We start from the raw sequence: 23,709 nt of genomic DNA, 5'->3' as shown, positions 1-23,709 counted from the left end.
ATAATGCAGAAGCCGGATTGATTGGAAAGAAAGGGTAGGGGTAGGGGAAAGCAGGAGAAGAAAAGAAAAAAAAAATAACAAGGAAATGGGGAAAAAGGAGAAAGAGAAAAAGAAATGACTTGATAATGCCAAAAGGAAGTCAATACTGTGTCTACAGATGGAGAAGTGCACACTGCTTCCCTCTGAAAGCTTCTCAATGTCTTTGTCATTAATACTGTCAGTTAAGAACACATTTGGATGGAGTTCAGCGGCAGCTAGAACACAATCGTTCACTTGGCCTGTCTGAGGAAGTGCAATGGGGAGTAGAAGGTTGGTGGGGACCTAGCCTAGAATATCCAGGTAGACTGGGGATGCCTTGGCCAAGTTCAGAAGGAGGGAATGGATATCTTTGATGTTAAGCCTCATGTGGGGTTCTCGCTGCCAGCACCCCAGCATCAGGTCATACACTTCCTTTGGGCATGTTCTAGGCCTCTGCAGGACTCGGCCCTGAGTGATGCATTCGATCACCTGGAAAAGAGACCAAACACAAAATCAGCACAAAAAAGGAAAGGTGACAAAATATAGAAATAATGCAGAATGATTATTTATCTCAAAATAGAGAGAACAGGACAGGGAGGAGTAACCTAGAATATAGTCTTAAAAGTATTTTCAATTTTTTTTAAGAATATTTTTTCCTTCCTATTTTTTTGTTCTTGTTCTTGTTTTTATTTTGAATATTTTCCCATATTTTTGCAGGTTGATTTTTATGTAAGATTAATTTTTATTTATGAACTAGTTCACATGCATGATGCTGTAAGATATTCCAGCTGATGTCACCAAACCCTTAGGAAAGGTAAGTGATTTATTTGTAATACTAAAAAGCCACAAACTAGAATATCTTTGTATAGAATTATAATTAACATTTTTGTGTGGTAAGGCCCAAGAAAACTTCACAAAAATAGGATTGGGGAAAGTAGTATAAAAAGTTCCCTCACTTTTTATAACAAAACTCTCTGACAAAGGCTTGATTTCCCAAATATATAAGAAACTAAGTCAAATTTATAAAAAATTAAGCCATTCCCCAATCGACAAATGGTCAAGGAATATGATTAGGCAGTTTTCACATGATGAAATCAAAACTATCAATAATACATGAAAAAGTGTTCTAAATCCCTCCTGATTAGAGAAATGCAAATTAAAACAACTCTGAGGTACCACATTATACCTAGCAGATTGGCCAATATAGAGCAAAAGAAAGTGATAAATGTTGGGTGGGATGTGGCAAAATTGGGACATTAATGCATTGCTGTTGGAGTTGTGAATTGATCCAACCATTCTGGAAGGCAATTTGGAACTATATGCAAAGGGATTTAAAAGAATGCATACCCTTTGACCCAGCCATACCTCTGCTGGGTTTGTACCTGAAAGAGATAATATGGGAAAAAAAGTGTATAAAAATATTTATAGCCGCACTCTTTGTGGTGGCAAAAAAACTGGAAAATGAGGGAGTGTCCATCGATTGGGGAATGGCTGAACAAATTGTGGTATATGTTGGTGATGGAATATTAAAAGAATATTCTAAAAAGAATAATGAACTGAAGAAATTCCATGTGAACTGGAACAACCTCCAGGAATTGATGCAGAGGGAAAGGAGCAGAACCAGAAGAACATTATACACAGAGACTGATACATTATGGCACAATCAAATGTAATGGACTTTTCTACCAGTAGCAATGCAATGACCCAGGACAATCCAGAGGAACTTATGAGAAAGAATGCTGTCCTCATCCAGAGAAAGAACTGTGGAAATGGAAATGCATTAGAAACATATGTGATCAATCATGTAATGTGATAAGGATATGATTGGGGTTTTGATGTTAAAGGATCATGCTACTGCAGATATGAATGACATGGAAATAGGTTTTGAACAAACATGTATAACCCAGTGGAAATGCTTGTTGGATTCGGGAAGGTGGGGGGGATCATGAATAATGTAACCATGGAAAAATATTCTAAATAAAAAAGGAGGAAAAAAGTTCCCTCAAATTATTTATTTATTACAAATTACACATAATAACAACTTTCCACTTAAGTTTTCCAAAGTCATGATCCAAATTGTCTCCCTCCCTCCCTTTCCTCCCCACTCTTGGTGTTGGCAAGCAATACGATTTGGATTAGACATGTATTATCATCAGATTATTTTTTAAAGACATATTCAGTTGAGTAGAGTGGAGATGAAGATAGATGGAGATCCTGGGAAAAAGCAAGCTCACACTAGTTATGGTACAGCACCTGGAGAAAAGAAGCATCCATCAGATGATGGCTTCTATCATATAATAATATCATTTGTTTGCAGGAAGATGAATCATGTAAGTGCTATAGATGCAATCTAAATTTTACCATCCTGAGAAAATACCCTGGATGTTTCACCTAAGTTACATCTATACATTTCAGTTATACAAAGTTGCCATTTAGCCCAATTTTTGATAAATATCTTTTCTTTTTTCCTTAATTTTATGACTGTTTAGCAAATATTCAGGCCACTGGAATGATCATATTGGGTAAAGGTATAGAAAGAAAGGAAGACATTTCAGAATTAATTTGAGGTGCCCAGATAAGGATTTGTGCCATAAATATATACGTATTTGAAACATTGTTACCCCACAAATCATTTATATAGCAAATGTTTAGATATAATCATGACATATACAAATATATGTCATAAATATATACATATAAGGCATACATATTATCCAAAGTTAAATATAAAATCACACATAGATTCATACATTAAATCATTATATCGGCATGTAGATAGAAAGAGGAGAGAGTTTCAGTGATATGAATACCTAAATATACATCTAATGTATACATGTGTATATATTTTTTGGTTTTAGCATTGAATTACATTGAATTGAATGAATTAATAGTAGATATTTCATTGAGGCCTCCTCAGTTCATTTTCCTGCATTTTCCCATCAATGGCAGAAGATGCTTACCTCTTCCAAGAAGTCATTGTGTGGCTGAAATCTGGGGGATTTCCTCTGACCTGACAAACCCAATCATTTTTATTCCTTTTGTATATTGACATGATATTTGATCTAACCTTGTGATTTTATCATTGCAGGGAGGTCCTCGTGAGAGACCTCCATTTGTAAGACCATTGGTAGGTTGATTGATCTGAACTGAAAAGAGGGAAAATTCTCCCTAGGAGCTTGTTATACTGATAAAAATCACAGGACTGGGTCAAATATGCATACACACACATTGCCCAGGGTCACAGAGACAGTATACGTCAGAGCAGGGGGCTCTGGGTATTTTCCTGGGTTCCTTTACCTCCTTCTCAGTATCCTGGGCAGAAGAATTATTGATCTGCATCAAGAGAGTTCTCTCCTGAATCTGCCTTCATCAATAAAAGTCCCAGTGCATATATTCACATCAGATCTTTTCATAGGACTTGCAACTTTTTTAGATGTTGAGAGTACCTTCCTCTGCCAGTGGAGGTCATAAGCTTCTCTGCCATTTATAGTTTCACAAAGTTACTTAGGACATTGAGAAGTCAGGAACATGCCCTGGGATATATAGCTATTGGGTGGCAGGGCAGCTAGGTGGCCCAGCAGATAGAGTGCCAGTTCTGGAGTCAAGAAGACACATCTTCCTGAATTCAAATCTACTCACAGACACTTACTAGCTATGTGACCCTGGGCAAGTCACTTAACCCTGTTTGCCTCAGTTTCCTCATCTGTAAAATGAACCAGAGAAGGAAATGGCAAATCACTCCAGTATCTTTGCCAAGAAAGCCCTACATGGGATCATGAAGAGTCAGATATGACTGAAGATGATTGAACAACAACAAATACAGCAAGGCAGAACTTGAACCTAAATCTTCTTTTGGGCCATATCTCCATTCACTACTACATGCTGCCTCTCATCATGTCATATCAATTGCCAAATGATTCTGAGAGAAATCCAAGATTAAGGACTTTTAGCTATTGATAAGTAAATGCCCCGAACCTTAGTGTAAAACCAACTATGAAGGGGTCCAAATGAAATAGCCAAAATTAATGAATACCTTATTCATTATGTCATTTATCAGTGATTTTTTTTAAATTTCATTTGTGATTTATAGCTTTTAAACTTCATACTCTAAAATGTAAATCCTAATGTCCAAGGAACTTACGTTAATGTCAACTCATTTTGACTCTACTTCTACTAAGGATCAAGAATGGTAATATCGTACCTGCTGGGGAAGGAGAATGATCTAAAACCAAGTGACTCACCTCAGTGGGCAGCTTTCCTGGCGGGACTTGGATACCTACCTCATTGTTTGAGAGCTGATACCATGGCTGTTTGCCGTAGGTGAAGATCTCCCATAACACAACCCCCAGGCTCCACACATCACTTTCTGTGGTGAATTTTCTATACATGATACTCTCTGGAGGCATCCAGCGGATGGGCAACATCGTATGGCCCCCAACCTGGTAGGAAATGAAAACGAAAAAGAAGACAAGCAAATTGATGCCATCCGATTCTCAAGCAGATTGCCAGTGGGGAGGCAAAGAGGGAGTCTGGAGGGCTTTCTCCTTCTTATTCATGCCTATCCCTTTGAAAGAGTTGATGGGACTAGCAAAATACAGTAAAACACCGTGGACTGACAATTGAACTCTGAGTCAAAAAGGCCACAGTCTAAAAAACTGGGAGCTTTAGATTTAGATTTAGAGGCGGAAGGGACCCCGAGAGGCAAGCTACTCAATTCCATGGTGTCCTTGCCACTTGCAAAGACGGGAATTGGTAGAGAGGGTGCTGATTTGCATTGGTAAAAGGAGTTTCTCATCAATAGTTTCTTCTACCAATAAAATCACAGGAGCAGCCCCAGGGGAGAAAATGAGACCAACAAACAAAATATTCATCAATCAATAAATTAACAAGCACTTACTGAGTACTTATCAGAGGACAGGCACTGCGAATACACAGATAAAAATGAAACAGTCTCTATCTTCACAGGGCCTACTCACAGTCTACCAGGGGAGACAAAATGTGATCTCCTTATCAATGTGGGACCATTAACTCCATTGACGTAAATGGAGTGCAAGCTGTGATAAAGACATCTTTTCCCATATTATTTACAAAAACCCTAAACTCTCAGCACCAAAGAAGGGCAGAGGAGGGAAGCGTGGAATAGCTCCACTGGTAACAAATGCTTACTTTCTCCTTTGAGGTGCTCATTAATGAGAAATCTTTGGGGGCTGCAATAAATACTTGGGGTCTGTATATTTTTTCCAGCTACTAATTAGTGAGTAATTCACATCCTGAATAAAGGATGAACTTTCTTTAACCTTATTTCAATTCATGGAAAGGTGACTTAATACATCATTTCAGTGAAATCACTTTACCTGCATTTATTTTATTGAGATTAAAGTTAAGTGGGAGTCTCATTATTTTGGGCTCGGGATTCTTAACCTCTTTTGCAACATGGATCCTTTTGAGAGTCTGGTGAAACCTCTGGACCCCTTCCCTAAATATTGTTTTTAAATATATTAAGAATGGAGGCTTACCAATGAAGCCTCCTGACAAAGAGGAGTTGGACCAGGGTGTAGAACGAGGCATATATTGTTGGATACAACAAATGAAGAGATTTGTTTTGCTTAACATCACAAGGATTTTTCTTTTCTTTTTTCTTCAGTAAAGTATGTGTATATGCAGGGGTGGGAGAGTTGGGAATGTTGGATTGGGGCGGGGGAATGGATATATTTTAATTTTTTTAAAGTATCCAAGTGATTTTCTTTAAAAGGGAAAGAAATAGAGTTATCGAGATATCAAAAAACTAGTTCACAGACCTTGGGGTAAGAGTCCTTGTTCTAAGTCAACATATCAGGGAGGAAGTGAGAAGAAAACTGAATTTGAGTCAGGGAACCTGGAACCAAATTTCAACCCTGTCAGTCACTTAACCACTCTAGGCCTCAGTTTTTTCATCTGTAAAATAGGAAATTTGGCCTAGATGACCTCCAGAATGCTTCAAATTCCATTTCTAATGTTGACTACCCATGTGATCTTATGCAAGACACAATTTCAGGAAGGTGGAATGAATTTGACACAGCCTTTTTATTTTTACAGGTCAGTCACATGGCACAGTAGTAGAAAGAGATCTAGGCCTGTAGTCAGAAGAAGATCTAAGTTCAAATACAACCTCAGACATTTAATAGCTCTGCAGCTCTGGGTTAAGTCATTTAACTTCTGTCTGCTTCAGTTTCCTCATTTATAAAATGAATAATAATAAAATCACATAGCCCCTAGTATTGTTGTGAAGATTAAATGAAATACTATAAAGTGCTTCGAGATCTTTAAAGTGCTAAATAAATGCAAGCTAAATATGGAAATATGTTTTGCATGATTTCACAAATATAATAGGTATTATATTGTTTGTCTTCTCAATGATGGCAGAGGGGCTGTAGGGAGAGAATCTGAAAGAAAAAGTTAAAAAGTAATAAAAAATAGCCCCAGAAGAAAAATAAGTAAATAAATGTGAGCTATAATGATCATGATGATGATCTAAGTTATTATGATTAAAGTCTAAAATTAGATAACATAGACTACTTAATATGATTTTGTGAAAGCTGGGAATGACCTTTAGGGCCATGGTGCCTGGCAGCTGATGCCATTCTAAGATTGTCACTTAAAAGAACTACTGCCAAATGATCAGTAGACTTTCATTCCACACAAGAGTCAACATCTAACTTATTCCTCTCTGCCACCATTTCCCAGAAAGGAGCTGAGGGATCTTTTACAAAAACTGCCAGTTCTCAAATTATACTGTTTCCAACTGTGCTTGACATTTTCTATAATTATCTTGAAGAAGGCCAGTGCATTTTCCTTCATTCAGCAAACACTGATTGAATACCTGATGTATGTGCCACACTGAGCTAGGGGTAAGACAGGACAACTCCCTTCTTCTCCTAAAATGGAAGACAAAATCCTCGACCTTAAAGAGCTCACATTTAGTTTGTTGATCTTGGCCTGTCCCCTTCTCCCAATTCTTACAAAGCCCTTAGTTAATGTCCTATATAATCATTATAACAAATATATAATAATTATAATAAATATATTCCATAATAGAGAGAATCCCTTTAATGATTATTTATAACTCATCCTTATTTCTAGTGTCTTTCTTCCCTTTATCATCTCCAATTTAGCCTGTAAACAGCTTGTTTGTGTCATCTCCTCCTTCAGACAGTGAATTCAATAAGATCAAGGACCTTCTTTTGTCTTTGAATCTCAAAGGGCTTACCCTAGTGCCTGGCACATGGTAGGTGTGCTTGATCCATTAAGACAATGCAGTGCAATAGAAAGACCAACTTGGGCTTTTGAGACTTCAGTATATTCAGACAGTCCCAGTTATTCCAGCAATTTCATGTGCCCATCAGGATCTCTTGCTACTCCCTTGATGTAGCTGCTTATTTTTTTTTCTTTTTGAGAGCACAAACTGCTGTTTGGTGAAAGATTCCTACAGTCAGCAGTTCCCAAACACTTGACCATGCAATCTTCTCACTGTGTAATCTCTTCACTGTCCCCCAACCCACTTTCTACCTCATTCTCTGAGAATGGTAATAAAATCAGTGTTACCATTGCTATTGGAAAAGGCATGAAAATTGACTACCCTATGGCTTCATTTGCCATCTTTGTGATTTTACCCTTCCCCAGCCATTACTCTCTATATGTTGTCTTCCCATATTAGAATATAAATTTCTTGAGAACAGGAGAGACAGTCTTTCTCTGCCTCTGCCTCTCCTCTCTATCTCTGTCTGTCTGTCTCCCTCTCTCTCATCTTACTACTTAGCACAGTGACTAGCAAATTTATCATAAGTGCTTTTCATTCATTCATTTACTTACTCAATGCATTCACTCACTCACTCATTCATTCACCAGATTTGGTACAAAATTGAATTCAAGTCAAGATGTGCTCTGCTTGGTCAAGGTAGATTCTCTTGATGCCTTATCTCCAAAGATGCATAAAATTCAGTTATTTGCTGGGTTTAGAAGCTAAGCTCACATTGCGTTTTTCCATTGGAAATAGGTAGAACCAAATACCATATTTTACAAAATTATAACTTCAAATAGTGTGAATTTGAATACATGGGACCATTTCCTTGTGCATAAGGACTTTTTGATGAAGAAGAAATGTTTTGGGAAAAAATGAAGATGATTGGTGGCTAATCTTTCCTATATATGCTACTTGAAAGTTTGGGATCTTCATCTAGATACACTAAGAACCACTTAAAGCAGTAATCTTTTAGGTAGAGCCAATTTTAAAATGAGATGGGCTAGAAAAGTACATATCTGGAATGGACCAGGGCTTCCCAGGGAAGAGATAATCTTTCTACTTCCAATATTTTATGAAAATGTAGTAATTGCTTCTTTTCTGGGAACTGAGAGTCCAGAATGGAAAGACACAAACAATGTATATCACTACTGAGTTAGGGTCAGGATGGGGAAAGAGAAATGTGATGATCTAAAGGAATATCACACTTGCCATATTATTTATTTGGACGAGTGACTCATTTTCCTATTTAAACTCTCTTATTACATTTGCTTAGTGTGAAAATTAATGGGAAAAGACAATTATACATATATGTATATATATATATGTATATGTATATATATATATATATAATTGTTTTTGTCCAGAATTCCAACTCTAATAAACTTCTTAGCTGGAAAAGTCAATTATAAAAATGACCTTGTGTTGCAATTATTCATGTTCCAGAGCCAAAACAGAAAACTCCTGGTAGCTTGAAAATTTTTTTAAAGATTTAATTTTTGATTTATACATGTTTTCCCATCTGATCATTTATTTCATGCTTGAAATCTCATTGGGACAGATTTTTCACTTTAATTCTTTCAAGAATCCCTTCTGGGATTTCACACATGCTGTTATAAATAATACTCGCCTTGTTCTGATGTCAAAACGGCGAGTGGTAGGAGAATCTAATAAGAGTTCAGTCAGGGGTCATATTTTTTTTTCCTAAACCTGCTTGGAATATTTCTTTCCTTGAGCCTTTTCTTTGTAACTCTGCCGTATGTGACAAGATGGAACCCTTCCCAAAACATGGCCACCAAAGCCACAGATCCATTGTTTTGGGCCTTATAACATTACTGATCATATGCGCTCTCCAACATAATGGGACATTTGTTGGTCATTGGGCCATTTGCCAGCTTTCCTTCTTGTCCTTACACCATGTTAGTTATTCTGTAAGGTCCCAAGGGCTAAACCAAGGTTGGGAGTTTGAATTTATGTATTTTTCTTCAGGATTTGTCCAGGCCCACTAAATTCCCTCATAAAATTAACAAAATCTGAAGGCCTTCAGAGAGTCTTCTCAACCATTGTGGTAGTTCCAAGGTGTTGAGCACTTCCAGGCATTCACTAGATACTTATTGAGACAAGCTGGCAAAAAAAGAGTATGTAAATTATGGGATTATAATTTCCTGATCTTTGTATCCTTAACATTTAGTAGTATCTGTCACACAGTAATGTCTCAATAAATGTCTGTTGATTGATTGACTGTTCTTGACACTCAAAGGTTTCTACTCTCTGGCTGCAATCAACCTGTGCAAGTTTCTGACATACTAAGTATTCTTTATTTCAGTAGAACTCCACTATTCTCCATCTTTATCTAACCTTCTTCCATCTGTTTCTTTGCCAGATATCAGGGCTTCTTAACTCTGATATAATATAAAAATATATTCTGGTAATATTTCAATATAACTGGTTACTTTTAGAATGTATTTTATTATGTATCTTATCTTACACATTTAAAATCATTATTTGGAGAAGGTATCCATAGGTTTCAAGAAAATTCCAAAGGAGCCCATGCCGTTTTCTTCAATAATTCCAATGAGGGGTAACCTACCACTTCCCAAGGCAGACCATTGCACTTTGAAGGAGTACTAATTATTAGAAATTTATGCCATACATTAAGCTGGACTTTTTCTTCTTTGTAGCTTTCACACACTGCTTCTAGTTGTGTTTCCTGGGGCCAAGCACAAGAATCCCTCTTCCCAATGACAGCCCTTTAACAATTTAAGGGCAGGTATTGCTTTCCCCCTGAGTTTCTCTTTCCAAGGCTAAGTACACTCAGTTATTTTTAACCCTTCTTCTGACATATACTGGCTATGTGACCATGGGCAAATCACTTCTTAATGCTTCAGCTAACTCTTTAGATTCTTTTAGATCAGTCGCTGGTCTGCATTGGTGAAAGGAGTTTCCACACTGGCATTTCTTTAATACTCCCGTCACCACCACACTAGATCCCTGTTCCAACCACAACCCCAAAATTCAGGCTTTTAGTTGTCAGGTTGCATTCCTTGTCCAGAGTTGTTATTTCTAAACATATCACTAACATACAGTCACCATCATTTTATCTTTTCCCTCCCTCATTTCTGAATGCCCTTAATACTGGACATTCTCCATCTTCCATCTAATCTCGATTACTTTCCTATCTTCCTCTAAGCCCCTCTCTCAAATTGCACCTTTGACACCACCTCTAGAAACCAGATGAGACATTGAGCACTGGGTCCAGGGGAAAGGATGTCTTTTTCCGAAGAGATGGCCCTCATTTTCCTCTCTAGGTTTATGCTTATTTCTGCTGGGAATGACACAGGGCTAGAGTTTTCCTGCCATCTGAAAAGCACAAGCAAGTGTTTGTCTTGGTAAATGATTCTCGATGAAGAGAGAGAAGGTAAATACCGCTCACCCTGTGCCTTTTAAACCAAACTGGCAAAGGCCAACTGTGCCTACGAGACCACTTCCAATCTGTGGTATTTACTCATTGACTGAGTGATAACTTGTTTGGGAGCCAAATATTTTACTCCCTTAGAAACACATGGGCCAAAGGGCAAGCCCCATTAAGAGATGATTAGTGGTAAGAGGCTTTTGGTTGCATTAAATATTAAAGGGGCTCTTAGACCTGCTCATCACACTCTACGCAGGATTGCTTTGTTTCAGCCATTCTTCCTGACCTGCTCTTAAAAATTCATGACAGCTGTAAACTTAGAGAAATTGCTAAATCTTATTTACTTATTTATTATGTGTCACATCTGTAATATGAGGTTTAAAAAAATAACAATTGACCCCACAAACACTCCCTTTGCTAGCCTGGAGCTATTGTGGTTAGATTGTGGGAGGCCTCATGACAACCCCCAGGAAGATAAATCTATAATATTCTACTATTTAGAGGCATGGAAAGGCAGAACAGCATAGTAGCTAGAGAGCCAGTACCGAAGCCAACATAGTCTTGGTCCAAGTCCTGTTTCTGACATATAACTAGCATTTTATATCCATATATTTCCACTGAGGATAGAGTTCTTCAGGATACCTACCAGGCCGTTCCCGAGCTTACTACTTCTTTCCATTTGCAGACGCCTCTTCACAACAGTTGTCTAAGGGACAGTGCCACCTGGATGTGCCACCAATGTATTCCAACTTAACATGCTTAAAATCGAGTAGAAAATCTTCCCTCCCAAATGTGTTCCTTCAGGCTTATTTCATCGCTTTTGGCAGTAGCATCATCAGTATCTGAAACCCTGGGTTTTTTCTCTGACTCTTCCTACTTCCTCAGAGCTTGTATCCAATCAACTGCCAAGTTCTATTTATTCTAAAGCCAAAATATATCTTCTACTGACCAGTTCTCCTTATTTCCACAGCTGCCACCTTGGTTAAGGCAAGAAACACACCCTAACAATTGAAATAATCTCTACATAGGTCATCCTGACTCTGGTTCTTCCTCTAACCCCTTGCAATTCACTCTTCTCAATAATACTCAATTATTCTTCATTACTCAAGCATAGGTTTGATCATGTCACTCTTTCTGAAGACCTCCAGGGTCATTTTATTATCTAGAGCAGGAGTCGGCAACCTTTTTGGCCGTAAGAGCCATAAACGCCACATTTTTAAAAATGTAATTTCATGAGAGCCGTACAGTGCTCACAGTGCGCTCCTGTAACAGCGCCTGAAAAAAAAATTGACTTTATGGCTCCTGCAGAAAGAGCCATATGTTTCCGACCCCTGATCTATAAAGTCAAACACTAACTTACTTGTCCTTTAAAGTCTTCAAACAACTGGCTAATCGCTGTCCCCTTCAAGTACCCTTCCTGTCCACCATCTATACCTACAACCAACACCGCAAATAGTGCCTTATTTGTGTATAAATTGTATCCCCCCTTTCTGCATTAGACTATCAGTGCTATACATTCCAGGACAGTAGCTTATTTAAACTTTATATCTCTTTCAGAAGCTCCATATCATTAGTCAGGTAGGGAGTGGACAGATTGCTGAATTTGCCTTTGGGAAAAGGAGTTGGAATATTCATTCCCTTCACCTAGGACTGCTACTGCTACTTCTGCCTTCCATACTTGACTTCAACTAATCTTCCCCAGCTGAATGAACACATCATTGGTCTTCTTCGAAAATGAAGGACAAACAACAACTACTTCTACCATTGCTGCTGCTCCTCCTCCTACTACCCCTAGTAAAGATGCTCTAAATATAGTGGACATCTCATAAATTTTGGCTAGATTCAACTAAATAATTTCCCAACATAACTGCTGGCAAGCTAGAACAATAAGACTACTGATTGACCTAAGGATTGGGAAATTCTGATTCTTTTTCCCATTCTGCCACTAGGTAGCTGTGACCCCCCCCCCCCCAGCATACTACTTTATTTTTCTGGGCCTCAGTTTCCTTATCTACAAAATAAGAGGGTTAAGCTAAAAAATCTCTCAGATCCCTTCTATTTCTAAGTCTCTGATCTTTGATATGGTGAGGCAGTGTCACTAGGCAGAAAGAATATTGAATTTGGAGCCAGACAACCTGGGTTTCAATAATGGCTCTGTCATTTTCTTTCAATGTGACCATGGGCAAATCATTTAGTGTCTCTGCACCTCAGTTTTCACATCTATAGAATGAGGAGATTGGACTCAATTATCTCTAAGGTCTCTCTTTAATCTAAAGCAATGAGCTGACAGTCCATGAGATTCCTAAGGCTTCTTCTAATTCTAAAATTAGCTGAATCTATGAGAAATTCATTCTACCCTAACCTCCTTAGATTTTTTTTATTTTAACAGCAGTATTCAGTTCAGGCCAGAAGTAAAAATTCATATTTGTATTTGACTATGCTGTCAGGAAGAGAGGTCATTTAGAATCTTCCCTATAAAGGCACTGAGGGCATGTTTGTCAAATTTGCAATTAGGCCAAGATTGAAAAGGATAATTAATTCAATGTATTATAGAGTAAGGTCTCAAAAAAACCCCCAACAACCTTAACAATTAGAACATAGGGTCAAATCTAATCAGATGAAATTTAATAGAAATAAAGATTTAACTTTAATTATTAATTTAATTGAATTAATTTCCTTAAATAAACAATTTAATCTATGATTATAATTATTATACAACTAAATTAACATTTTAATTGATTTAATTAAACATTTAATTTAGTATATTTGAACCAATGTAAATATAAAAGTCTTGAATTTTTAAAAAATCAACATCACAAGTACAAGATTTGGGAGGTAAGACAAGAGAAGTTCATCTGGAAAAAATTCTGGGGATTTCAGTGGACTATAATCTCAAATGAGTCAACAGTATAATACAGTAACCATAAAAAAAAAAAGCTAACACAAACTTAGACTGAATTAAGAGAGGCATAATAAATAGGAATGGGTAAGTTTTAGTACTTTTAGACTCTGTCTGGATCATACCATATTTGAAGTATCACTTTTTTACCTTTGTCATCTTCTGCTCGACTGAGAATAGTGCTTGGCACATAGTAGGTGCTTACTAAATGCCAGCTGACTGACTATTGTGTTCAATTCTGGACACTTTATTTTAGGGAAAATGTTGATCAGTTGTAGAATGCCTATAGGAGGGCAACCAGAATGGCTTAAGGGCTTTGTGTTGATGTCATGAAGGAATCGGTTGAAGGAAATTTTGATGTTTATACTGGAGAAGAAAAATTGTGGGTGGAGAATATACAGGAAAGGGGAAAGAATTAGAATAGTTGGCATGTGGAATAAGGAGTAGATTTCTTCAGTTCTTAGAGGGCAGAACTAGGATCAATGGGTGGAAGTTGAAAAGAAGGAACTTTAGTAAAACCTTGTTAACAATTGGATAAATGAAATGGATTGAATTGGGACATAGTTAGATTTTCTCTCATTGGCAATTGTCAAACAGAGATATGAACCATGATGGTAAACTGTTTAGGAAAGGAAAGTTTTGGGGGGGTTATGGATTGAACTAGAAGGCTATGGAAGTTTCTTCCAAATTAGAGATTCTGGATCCTAAAGTTGTACCCTGGAACAACAGAATTAGAATTGAGGTCACTCTACCAGGCTGTATAGTCATTTGGTACATGTGAGGATTCCCCATCACTGAATTTAGTTCTAGTTCCCACCATTTTCACCAATCTAGTTCCCACCATAGTTTTGTAATTCTCAGGAGAGTAAGGCCTTGGTCAATGCAATTCCATTCTAAAATTCAAAGATGTCATGGAAAAAGCCTTTTCTAATTGTTCTTCCACCCTCTTTTATAAAGGAGGTGATAATGACAATATAGCTATGATCTCTTAGAGCTTTCTATTCTTGCTTTTAAGACAAAGCTCTCCAGTATCCAGCCATTGTAAAGAATGTTTTATTTCCCCTCCAACTCTTTCATTCTCTACTATAGCAACAAAACCTTGCATTTATTAAGTGTTCTTTTTTTAAAATTGATTATTTCTTTTTTTCCATAAAAATTACCTGATGATAGTGCCAGGATAGCTATCATAATCCTTATTTTACTGAAGGATAAACTGAGACCCAGAAAAGTGATGTGAGTTCATCCAAGTCCCACAAAGATATAGTCAAAACTAGAGTTCAAGTCTTTTGATGACTAATTTAGTATTTTTCTAATTGAACCATTAATCTGACATGGAGTAGGGTTTAGGGAGGAGGAATAGTCCCTCTTCCTTCTTTCCTCCCTGTGGAGACTAGTTGAGGTCCAAATCTACCCATAAACCTTTAATAGTCTTCATCTAGATTGGTGTGCTGACAACCAAGATTGCCCTGAAAGGGATTACAATGTCTGGCTCTGTGCCACAATGCCCCACTTCCCAAACTATGACCCAAGTGACCCTGTTACCTTGCTTCCCTTTCCGTCTTTCATTGTGCCCCTTCCATTGGGCATTTTTTAGAGCCCTGAGGCCATTATGAACACAAATCATGACTTCTGACCCTACTTCTAAAGAAGTGTCTGGGGCTGCTAACATCATAGTATTTAGGTTTTGCTGTTGATAGCTATGGGGAAGCTTAGTGGCCCCGTTATTCTCTAGGGATGGCAGAATGGGGGAGAGGGGGAGGGAGAATGACTTACTGGCACAGAATTCTTGAATGATTCCTCGTGTCAGCCTGGGCTACTCTTCTCGGGTTTCTCAAGTCAGCTATAATGTAGTGTAATGTGGTTATGTATGGTATTCTGTTTCAGGAGGGGATGATCTTTGACCTCTGACATCACTCTTTTCCACCTTACTTTGCCTTTGGTTCTAATCATAAGCAATTAAAGAATCTCTCAATGAAATACTCTAACTGCATATGTTTAAAAATCATGTTTGTTCCCCAAAATAAGAATTCTTTATTCTAAGAACAAAGCAGATTTAGACCTTTAAGGACCTACCCTGCCTTTCTGCCCCCCTCAGCCCTCATGTAACTCTTAACCACATTAATGGGCAGTATCCTGAATGGATCAATGGAAGGATGGAGCCTTTGGAAAGTCCTAATACAATATACTGCCTGGGGTGTGAGTGCTGTGTTGTATCCATCACTTAGCAATGTGATGTTGTAAATTCTGAGGCTAAACATTTCATCGGGCTGCCCCCTTTTAGTGCCCACCATTGCTAAGGTTATGGCAGACAGCCACACAATAAGATTTTTACACAGGAAACCCGTTGCATGGTCCTTCTGTCACTGTCACCGTTACAACTGAAGCCTTATATCATTTTGTGGTTAAAAGCCACAGTATAGTCACAATGCTAGGAAAATAGAAAGGTTCAAAGAATAGGCAATAAAAACTCCATTGAATTGTTTCACTGGGTCTGAATTGTGGATGATTGTTTTCTAGCCTGGTACTTCTCATTAGCAAAACTTCAATGGGTGAATGTCCTTTTGGAAAAGGATATTCCCGTTTGTTTTTGGAAGATAAAAGAAAAGAATATCACTTCAACATAGAAAGGAGCATCTCTGCTGTGGAATAGTACTCGAACCCTCTCCATTTAACAGCTTTCTAGGCAGCTGTCATAACTAACACCCTGGTGTTTCTTGTAGCCAATAAAGTCAGAGATCGGGTTTCCTGTTGGATCCTGTGTATCTATATTCCATTACTAACCCCAGCTTGGTAGTTAGCACTGCAGATCTTGTTAGTATCTATATTCTGTTATTAGGCTCAACCTGGCAGTGAACACCACAAACTTTGTTAAAAACTCATCAGGAACCTTTCTTCTCCAGGCTGTGGAAGATTAATCTGCCATGACAATGAATTCCTTTGGTCTGGATGGTTGCAAGGATAAAAGTAATGCATTTGAGCACCATCTTTTGGGGGGGGGGAATTCCAAATGCTTTTTGATATCATTAAGTTCCTTCTCTAAGCAGATGAAGAAACTGAGGCAAAAAGAGCCTATATGAAGGAACTGGAGACATTCACTTATATACCAGCAAAGTACATGGGCTCATTCCTCCAAGTCATTAAAAAAGTCATAGTAGCAAATAAATAAACAAACAAACGAATGAATGAATGAATCATAGAGGAAAAAGACTGGGTCTCAGATTTCTTTGATATATAAAACCTGGTGAAGAACTTCCTCTTCCAGGGCAGGCCCGTGGCTTTTCTGCCATTCATAGCCTTAGGGAGCCCAGAATAGATAGTCAACCAAAGTCATGTTGCCATTATGTTTCAGAGGTAGGACTTGAATTGAGGTCTTCCTGGCTTTAAGGCCAATTATCTATGCCTCTATCTACTATACCTGTGATGGTGAAGCTTTGGCACTCATGCTGGAGGAGGATGTTTCCCTCCTCTTTACACTCACTTGAGGACATTTCTCACATCTCTGCCTAGCAGTCCAATGGGAGCACTTCCTTCCTCCCCTCTCTGGAGCAAGGCAGGGGGTTGGGAGGACTCACATGAGGCATGAAGTTATAATTTGGGCACTCGGTCTCTAAAAGTTTTGCCATCACTGCACTATACTATGGCTGTGCCTAGGAAAAAAAAAACAAAATAACAGGGATGAAGAAATTTTGCAAAGCGTCTTGACTTGAAAGTGTTTGCCACAAAAATCCATTTGTCTGCTCACTAGGCCTTGCAATCCTGTCTTGGAGTCTGCAGTTGTCTTGCTCACTAATTGTAAGACTGACTTCTTTCTATTAGTCTGGGGCTGAGGTTGATATAAGGCACAAGGGTTTCTTTGAGCAACTGCTTTACCAACTTTTTTCTCCTTGTCTTTCTCAGAAACTAGTTTTCATGATTTTCCATAGAGTGGGTTATTTGGAATCCAGACTCTTTCTATGTATTGGTCCCCTTGGTAAAAGCTGCTCCCAGGACTATTTTAATGGGTCCTTTCAGTTGGCCACCTTTCCCAACTATTATCATCTCTCAGATGCCAGCTCTCTATAGTAAAGGATGGACATCTACCATTGTCCATTATGATAAGCTACTCTTGATGAACTTTTCCAAACAGCAAGTGACCTGATATTCTTGGACACCGTCTCTAATGGGCTAGTATCCTGTGAATTTGTTTGGCTTGCTCTTGTCCAGTTCAGTGAAATTCTATGATCAAATTCTTGCTATATTCCTCTGTCTTGAATGAACAGAATGATTCACGTTATTAATAAGACCTTCAGTAATAAAGTACAAAGAGGCAGTTAGGTGGCTTAGTAGATTGAAAGTCAATTCTAGAGGTAGGAAGTCCTGTGTTCAAATCATTTCTCTGATGCTTCCTAGCTGGGTGACCCTGGGCAAGTCATTTAAACTCCATTGCCTAGCCCTTACAGCTCTTTTGCCTTGGAACCAATTTATAGTATTGGTTTTAAGATGGAAGGTAAGGTTTAAATAATAATGATGAAGTATAAAATAATGTAAATGCTTAGTAGAATATTATTCTACATTGAAAAATGTTTATCAAAACAGACATATTTTAAATTTGGCCTGGATAAAACACTGATACAAACTTATGTTGCTACTGTTTTTCTTTTAAAATTATAACAACTTTCGACATACATTTTTCAAAATTATAAGATCCAAATTGTCTCCCTTCTTCCCTTCCTTCCCACCTCTCGGAGATGATAAGCAATTTGATCAGGGGCATGTGTTGTCATGCAAAATATATTTCCATATTGGTCATTTATTGTTGGGTTGTTATTTTTCCAAGCAACAAAGATGGGACACTATTTCACAAATGAGTTCATAATTAATTGTCTGTCTCCCATGCTTTCTTCACTAAAGGGTAGAAGGAGCATATTCCGAGGATGCTAAATTGCCAGCCAACACTCAACGATGGGGGAAAAATGTTTAAGACCAGGGATCAATTTAGAGCAGGGAGGCCTGCTGATGGAACTATGATTGAGAGCAGACATTTAGGTCTTATTGTCCTATTCATAAGTTCATAACATGCTATTAGCTTAAAGGTTTCTCTATTCTAGATACTATTGCTATCACAGATGGCAAGCCTGTTAGAGGGTGCTTCAGATAGGAGTAGGGTGAAGGGTCAATTCCTTTACTAATGTATAGATTTGTAAGGGTTTAGACTACTTAAAAAGTAATTTTTAGGCAAAAAAAGCCAACATGGGAGATTTGGACAGTTAATTGTTTGTTTTTTCATTCTTTCTAATGGATACTTTCCTTACTGGCTTGACAACTGGTCAAGGTGTCTTGACCAGATGGTCAAACTGTCAAACTGATTTGACTAATCATTTGGGTGCTGTGTAGGGTATATTCCAGTCAGGTTATGCACAAGCCTGATACAGAAGAAAATCAGCAAACAATATGTGAAGAACCTATGATTTCCTCTGTGCAGGAATTTATTCTACCAATATAGATGCCAACCCATCTTTTAGAAAATTGCCTGAGGCTCAGAGAAGTCACTTGTCCATGGTCACATAGACAGTAAATTATTTTTGTCAGTTTCTTTTATTTTAAAATGGAAATAGTGGAATAAGGCTGTTTGTGGCTAAAACAAAATTCCCTGGAAAGAAAATTGGGTGCCACATAAATCAAAAGAACAAACTCCAAAAGTCTGAAGCAGCTGCCTCACCTCCTTAGAGGAGAGAGTAAAGGACAAGGTTAAACCAAAGGGTCCAGGGAGGGGTCAAGCAGAAAGAAAGGTCATTTCTAGTCAAGTACAACTTTACAAGGCACTACAATCACATAGAAAGAGGGTAACACTTAAGTTGAGATGTAGTCACAACCAAAAGCCCCATTTCACCTCCAACCCCTTTCTTAAAAATTTCTTAAAAAAAGGGGTGGGGGGCTCCAGACCTTGGGTGTGAGTCAGGGCTCCTAGTGACCCTGCCAATCACTCCCACTCTACCAAGTTACCAAATGGAGATGTGGCCTCAAGGCAGCTGGGAAGGTGAATTATTTCACCCATTCATCCATAGTCCCTGCTCTTCCTTTCAATTTTATTGTAAATATTGAGGTAATCCATTTTTATTCCTAGTCTCACCGGTGGTTACAGGCTCATAAGGAGCTCATAGCTAGCAAATTGAAGGGGTGAGATTTTAACCTGTCTTTCAGACACTACATTGAGACCTTTAGCCACTATATTATACAGTCTCCCAGATGAAGTGAAAAATGCTTATATATATGGTATTAACCGTATTTGGGATTTGAAGTCTTGGATCCTAGTCCTACCTCTGCCAGATACTCACTGCCAAACTGAATTAATTTTTTGAGCCCTGTTTCTTCCTTTGCCATTTAGGGAGACTGAACAAGATACTCTTCAAGATCTCTTTTAAATCTAAAATGGCGTGCTCTATGACTACGTAACGTTACAGAAGTTGCAAGAGATTGGAGTTGCAAGAAGAAGGATATCAGTGTGGCTGGAGTTGTTAAAAATAGCTTCATGGTAGAAAAAGGACTTCATATGTACCTGAAAGGATAGGTAATAATTGGAAAGGAATGGAAGGGAAGGAATTTCAGGTGATAAGAAGCTCTCCAAGGGACTGGAGATAGAAATGAACATGGATTGCAATGTGTGATAAATTGATTTAAAATGTCCAAATCTAGAACAAAGATGCTATGTAATCTGAAACAAGTAATTTTGCTATTATTCAGAGCCTTAACTAGTGTGGTAACTGAAGTTTTGTCCCAGGGTCTTGACAGTTAGAAGTGAAATTTTCTATTAGGTGAGTTCCCTGCCTCACAGTGATCCCCCACTCCCCAATAGTTTCCCAGTAGAAGTCTGGGGTGTGCCAGGATCTGTCCCCATGATAAAACAGTGTGGGGGATTCTCCCTCTCATTGGTTTGAGAATAGGTTTCGCACTCTTTATCATAGGAATTATTTTGTGCTCTTTCCCCAGGGTTCCAGAATTGCTACTCTGCCTTTCATTTTTCCATGTCTGTAAAGCAGTTTGATGGTCTTTTTCCCTCCTATTCACAAATAAAAGTAAAAAGTTGGTGTAGCTTGCCTCAGAGAGGAAAAAACGCCAGTGGAACACCAAATGTATGAGAATTTGTAGTTGTTTGGTGAAGAGAACTATATAGTCTAGCATCTGAAACAAAAAGAGGAAGGCGCTAAGGGTGTCAGCCAAAAAGGCAGCCCAGAGAAAGCACTGGAGTATAGTAAAAAATTGTCAGCACTCAGTTCCCTTAGGGCTAGGGGGGGTCAGGGGTGGGAGATGGAAAACAACAGCCAGTAGCCAATTTATTGTTTTAGTGACACCCGTTTCTAATTTAAACTGTAAATAAGGGAATGGAGACAGATGTATGTTGCACATGGGGTAATGAACATATGGGATAGCTTACAGAGGAAAGCCACTGAAGGCAACAGTTAAGGAGCTAAAGTGACACCTCAGTGGAGAAGAGAATTTCAGGGTGTTAGTAAAAGGTAGCACATGGAAAGAAGAGTAGGGAAAAGGAAGGCACTGGGTCAGATTCCTTTGCTTTGTTTCTCCTTTGATTCCCATCCCCTGGCCATGCCCGCCATCACAATCATCAGTTGGGTCAGTTAGTTACTCAATAAGCATCCATTAAGCATTTACCATGTGCTAGGCACTGTGCTAAGCCCTGGGGATACAAAAGCTTTTGCCTTCAAAGAACTCATAGTCCTTCATCAATTCCCATATGGCCATCACATGTCCCTGCAGACCTCTTGCCATCAAGAAGTTGGAGACCCTGGCCAGATGGTCTGTTAAAGCAGCAACGTTTGGTGAATTCTATCAAGAGGAAGTGACTTGTTCCAAACGGATCATCAAATTCCTTCTCCACCAACTACAAATAGGAATATTAACTACATTTTAAAAGACTCTTACAACCTGTTTACATGTAGACTGTGTCTATTTGAGGCTAAACAGTCCTGGCAAAATACAGATTCAGTTAATTAATTATTTTGTCATTCATTCTTATAGATTCTCTTCTTTTTGTCACTGGCTCGACAATTTACTGCTCATTTTGGCATTGTGTAAGGCATATTATTGTTAGGGATACTCAAGCCCATTACTCAGAGTACAAATTCATTCCTCACCAAAGGTGTCTGCCGCTGTTAAGGAGAGTCCAAGTATGAGAAGTATTGTCTAAAATGGTGAAATTTTCCATCTGACCTTTTGCGGATGCCATGGAAATGTTTGTAACAAACCCTGGGACACTATATATACCCTCTTCAATGAGGACAACGGTTATCTAAAAGAGACTATTTTAACAATTTACATTGAACAAACCAAGTGGATGAAAAATTGATATTGACTAGACAATGAAATACAGTTAGTTAAGTAGCCCTTGAGTTAGTCCATTAGAAGGTATATCTTGGGCAGAAGGTATAAATAGACATTGATCTAGATTCCAAATTCAAAAGGAAGAGATTAGGCTGAATCTCATTTGAGAAACTGCCACATTTTCATGAATTTCAAATTGCCCTGTTGTCCTGAAGCCTGCACTTCAGTTGCAAATCATGGAACATTTTGATTAAAAAAAAAATGAAGGTGCTTCAAAAGTCAATAGGAAGACTCATGATGGGTATAAAAAACTAAAACACCATCATAAAGATTTGCTGGCAAGATATGATATAAAAGACATAGATGATTTAATGTTTTAATTTAAATTTTTAAAACCTGAGTATTGTAATGTTAATACAATAAATACATTTAAACAAAAAAGTATTCACATCACCAGAAAAGAAGAATAACAAAAATGAAAATAACAGAGGGATAGCCTAAGTGCTGCACTGGTATCCATGAAATATTAAAAGAACCAAAGAAAGTCCTCTGGTGCATTGGATCATGCTGTGGGCCAGGTCCAGCTAGTAGAACTGGAGAGGCTTAAGTAGAATTCCTCTCTCCTTTCTCAAATACTCTCATAACATCAGCCAGGGCTATTGTGAACAAGAAGGTTGTGATGCAGACCTGGGGCATTTAAGTTGACTTAACCCCAGCTGGCCTGATTAGAAACCCAGCCAGGGGCCCTTTGGGTAGGGAGGATATAAAATCAGCTCTAATATTCTGGCAGGTGAGCTCCTGAGACCCTAGGGAATCCCTGAGCTTGCCAAATATTTATAATTTCTTTGCTGGAGACTTCTACTTTTCTGGAATGCCTTTTTGCTTTTGATGGTTTGCTACTTTTTCTTGGAGGTTGCCAGAAATTTTTATTAAAAGGAATGAATTCTTGAACCCTCTGTTTCTGAGTGATCTATTACATCAGATAGGGAGACATAATCAGCACAGATAGATTTTTTTTGGGAAGATTTTTGGACAGGCAAAAAATTGTGGAGAATCAGAGCAATATGAAAAAGTTGAAAGTAGCAGGCACTATATTAAACACTGGAGATACAAAGAAAAGTATAAACACAATAGCCTCTGCCCTTAAGAAGCTTACATTCTAATGGAGGTTACAACATGTAAATAATTAGGCAGGCAAGATAAATCCAAAGTAGATGGAAGGCCACCTGAGAAGGGAAAGCATTAGTGATTGGGGTTAGGAATGGAGGTGGAAGAGGACCAGGAACAGCTTCTTCCAGAAGCAGTATTTTAAGCTATCTTGAAAGAGAAACCAGGAAAACTAAAAGGTGGTGATGAGAGGGCGGAGTGTTCCAGATGGGCAGGGTCTGCCAGTGTAAAGTCACAGAGATAGCAAATGAAGAGTGTTTTGAGAAATTGCAAGAGGCCAGTGTTGGTAGATCATAAAGTGAAGGGAGCAAGGGCAAGATTTATAGTCAGAGAACCTAATTTCAAATCCTGACTCCATGGTTTATTACTTCTGTGAATCCAGGTGAGCAAACTTTCCATCTATGAACAGTATTTCTATATTTATGTAGTTCTATGACTGAACTAGATGACTTCCAATGTCCTTGGAGGATACATATGGTCTTCTGAAGGGTAGAAAGGCTCATTTGACTAGTGGAGGGAATGTCCACACTGATGACATCAAGGAGGTGACCCGGAAGTGATGTCTAAATGGATTCAGACAGCACTCCAAAACACCAAAATTTTTCATAACTCAATGGCTTT

The 23,709-nt window shown here is 38.3% G+C and overlaps 1 protein-coding gene across 2 annotated transcripts in view; it reads right to left on the bottom strand.

The window, feature by feature from the left end:
- Window positions 1-321: 321 nt before the first annotated feature.
- Window positions 322-23,709, bottom strand: part of NTRK2 (neurotrophic receptor tyrosine kinase 2) — a 404,681-nt gene continuing 381,293 nt past the window's right edge. For both annotated transcript variants that reach the window (XM_044658576.1, XM_044658568.1), the window contains 2 exons: window positions 4,299-4,457; window positions 322-507 (listed from right to left, as the gene is read on the bottom strand). In XM_044658576.1, the coding sequence (XP_044514511.1) occupies window positions 322-507; window positions 4,299-4,457 (345 nt within the window). The remainder of the gene's footprint in view (window positions 508-4,298; window positions 4,458-23,709) is intronic.

This window comes from Gracilinanus agilis, chromosome 1 (genome assembly GCF_016433145.1).
Source record: "Gracilinanus agilis isolate LMUSP501 chromosome 1, AgileGrace, whole genome shotgun sequence".
NCBI lineage: Eukaryota > Metazoa > Chordata > Mammalia > Didelphimorphia > Didelphidae > Gracilinanus > Gracilinanus agilis.
Note: the sequence above shows the minus strand (reverse complement) of the source record. Positions and strands in the feature narration are given on the sequence as shown.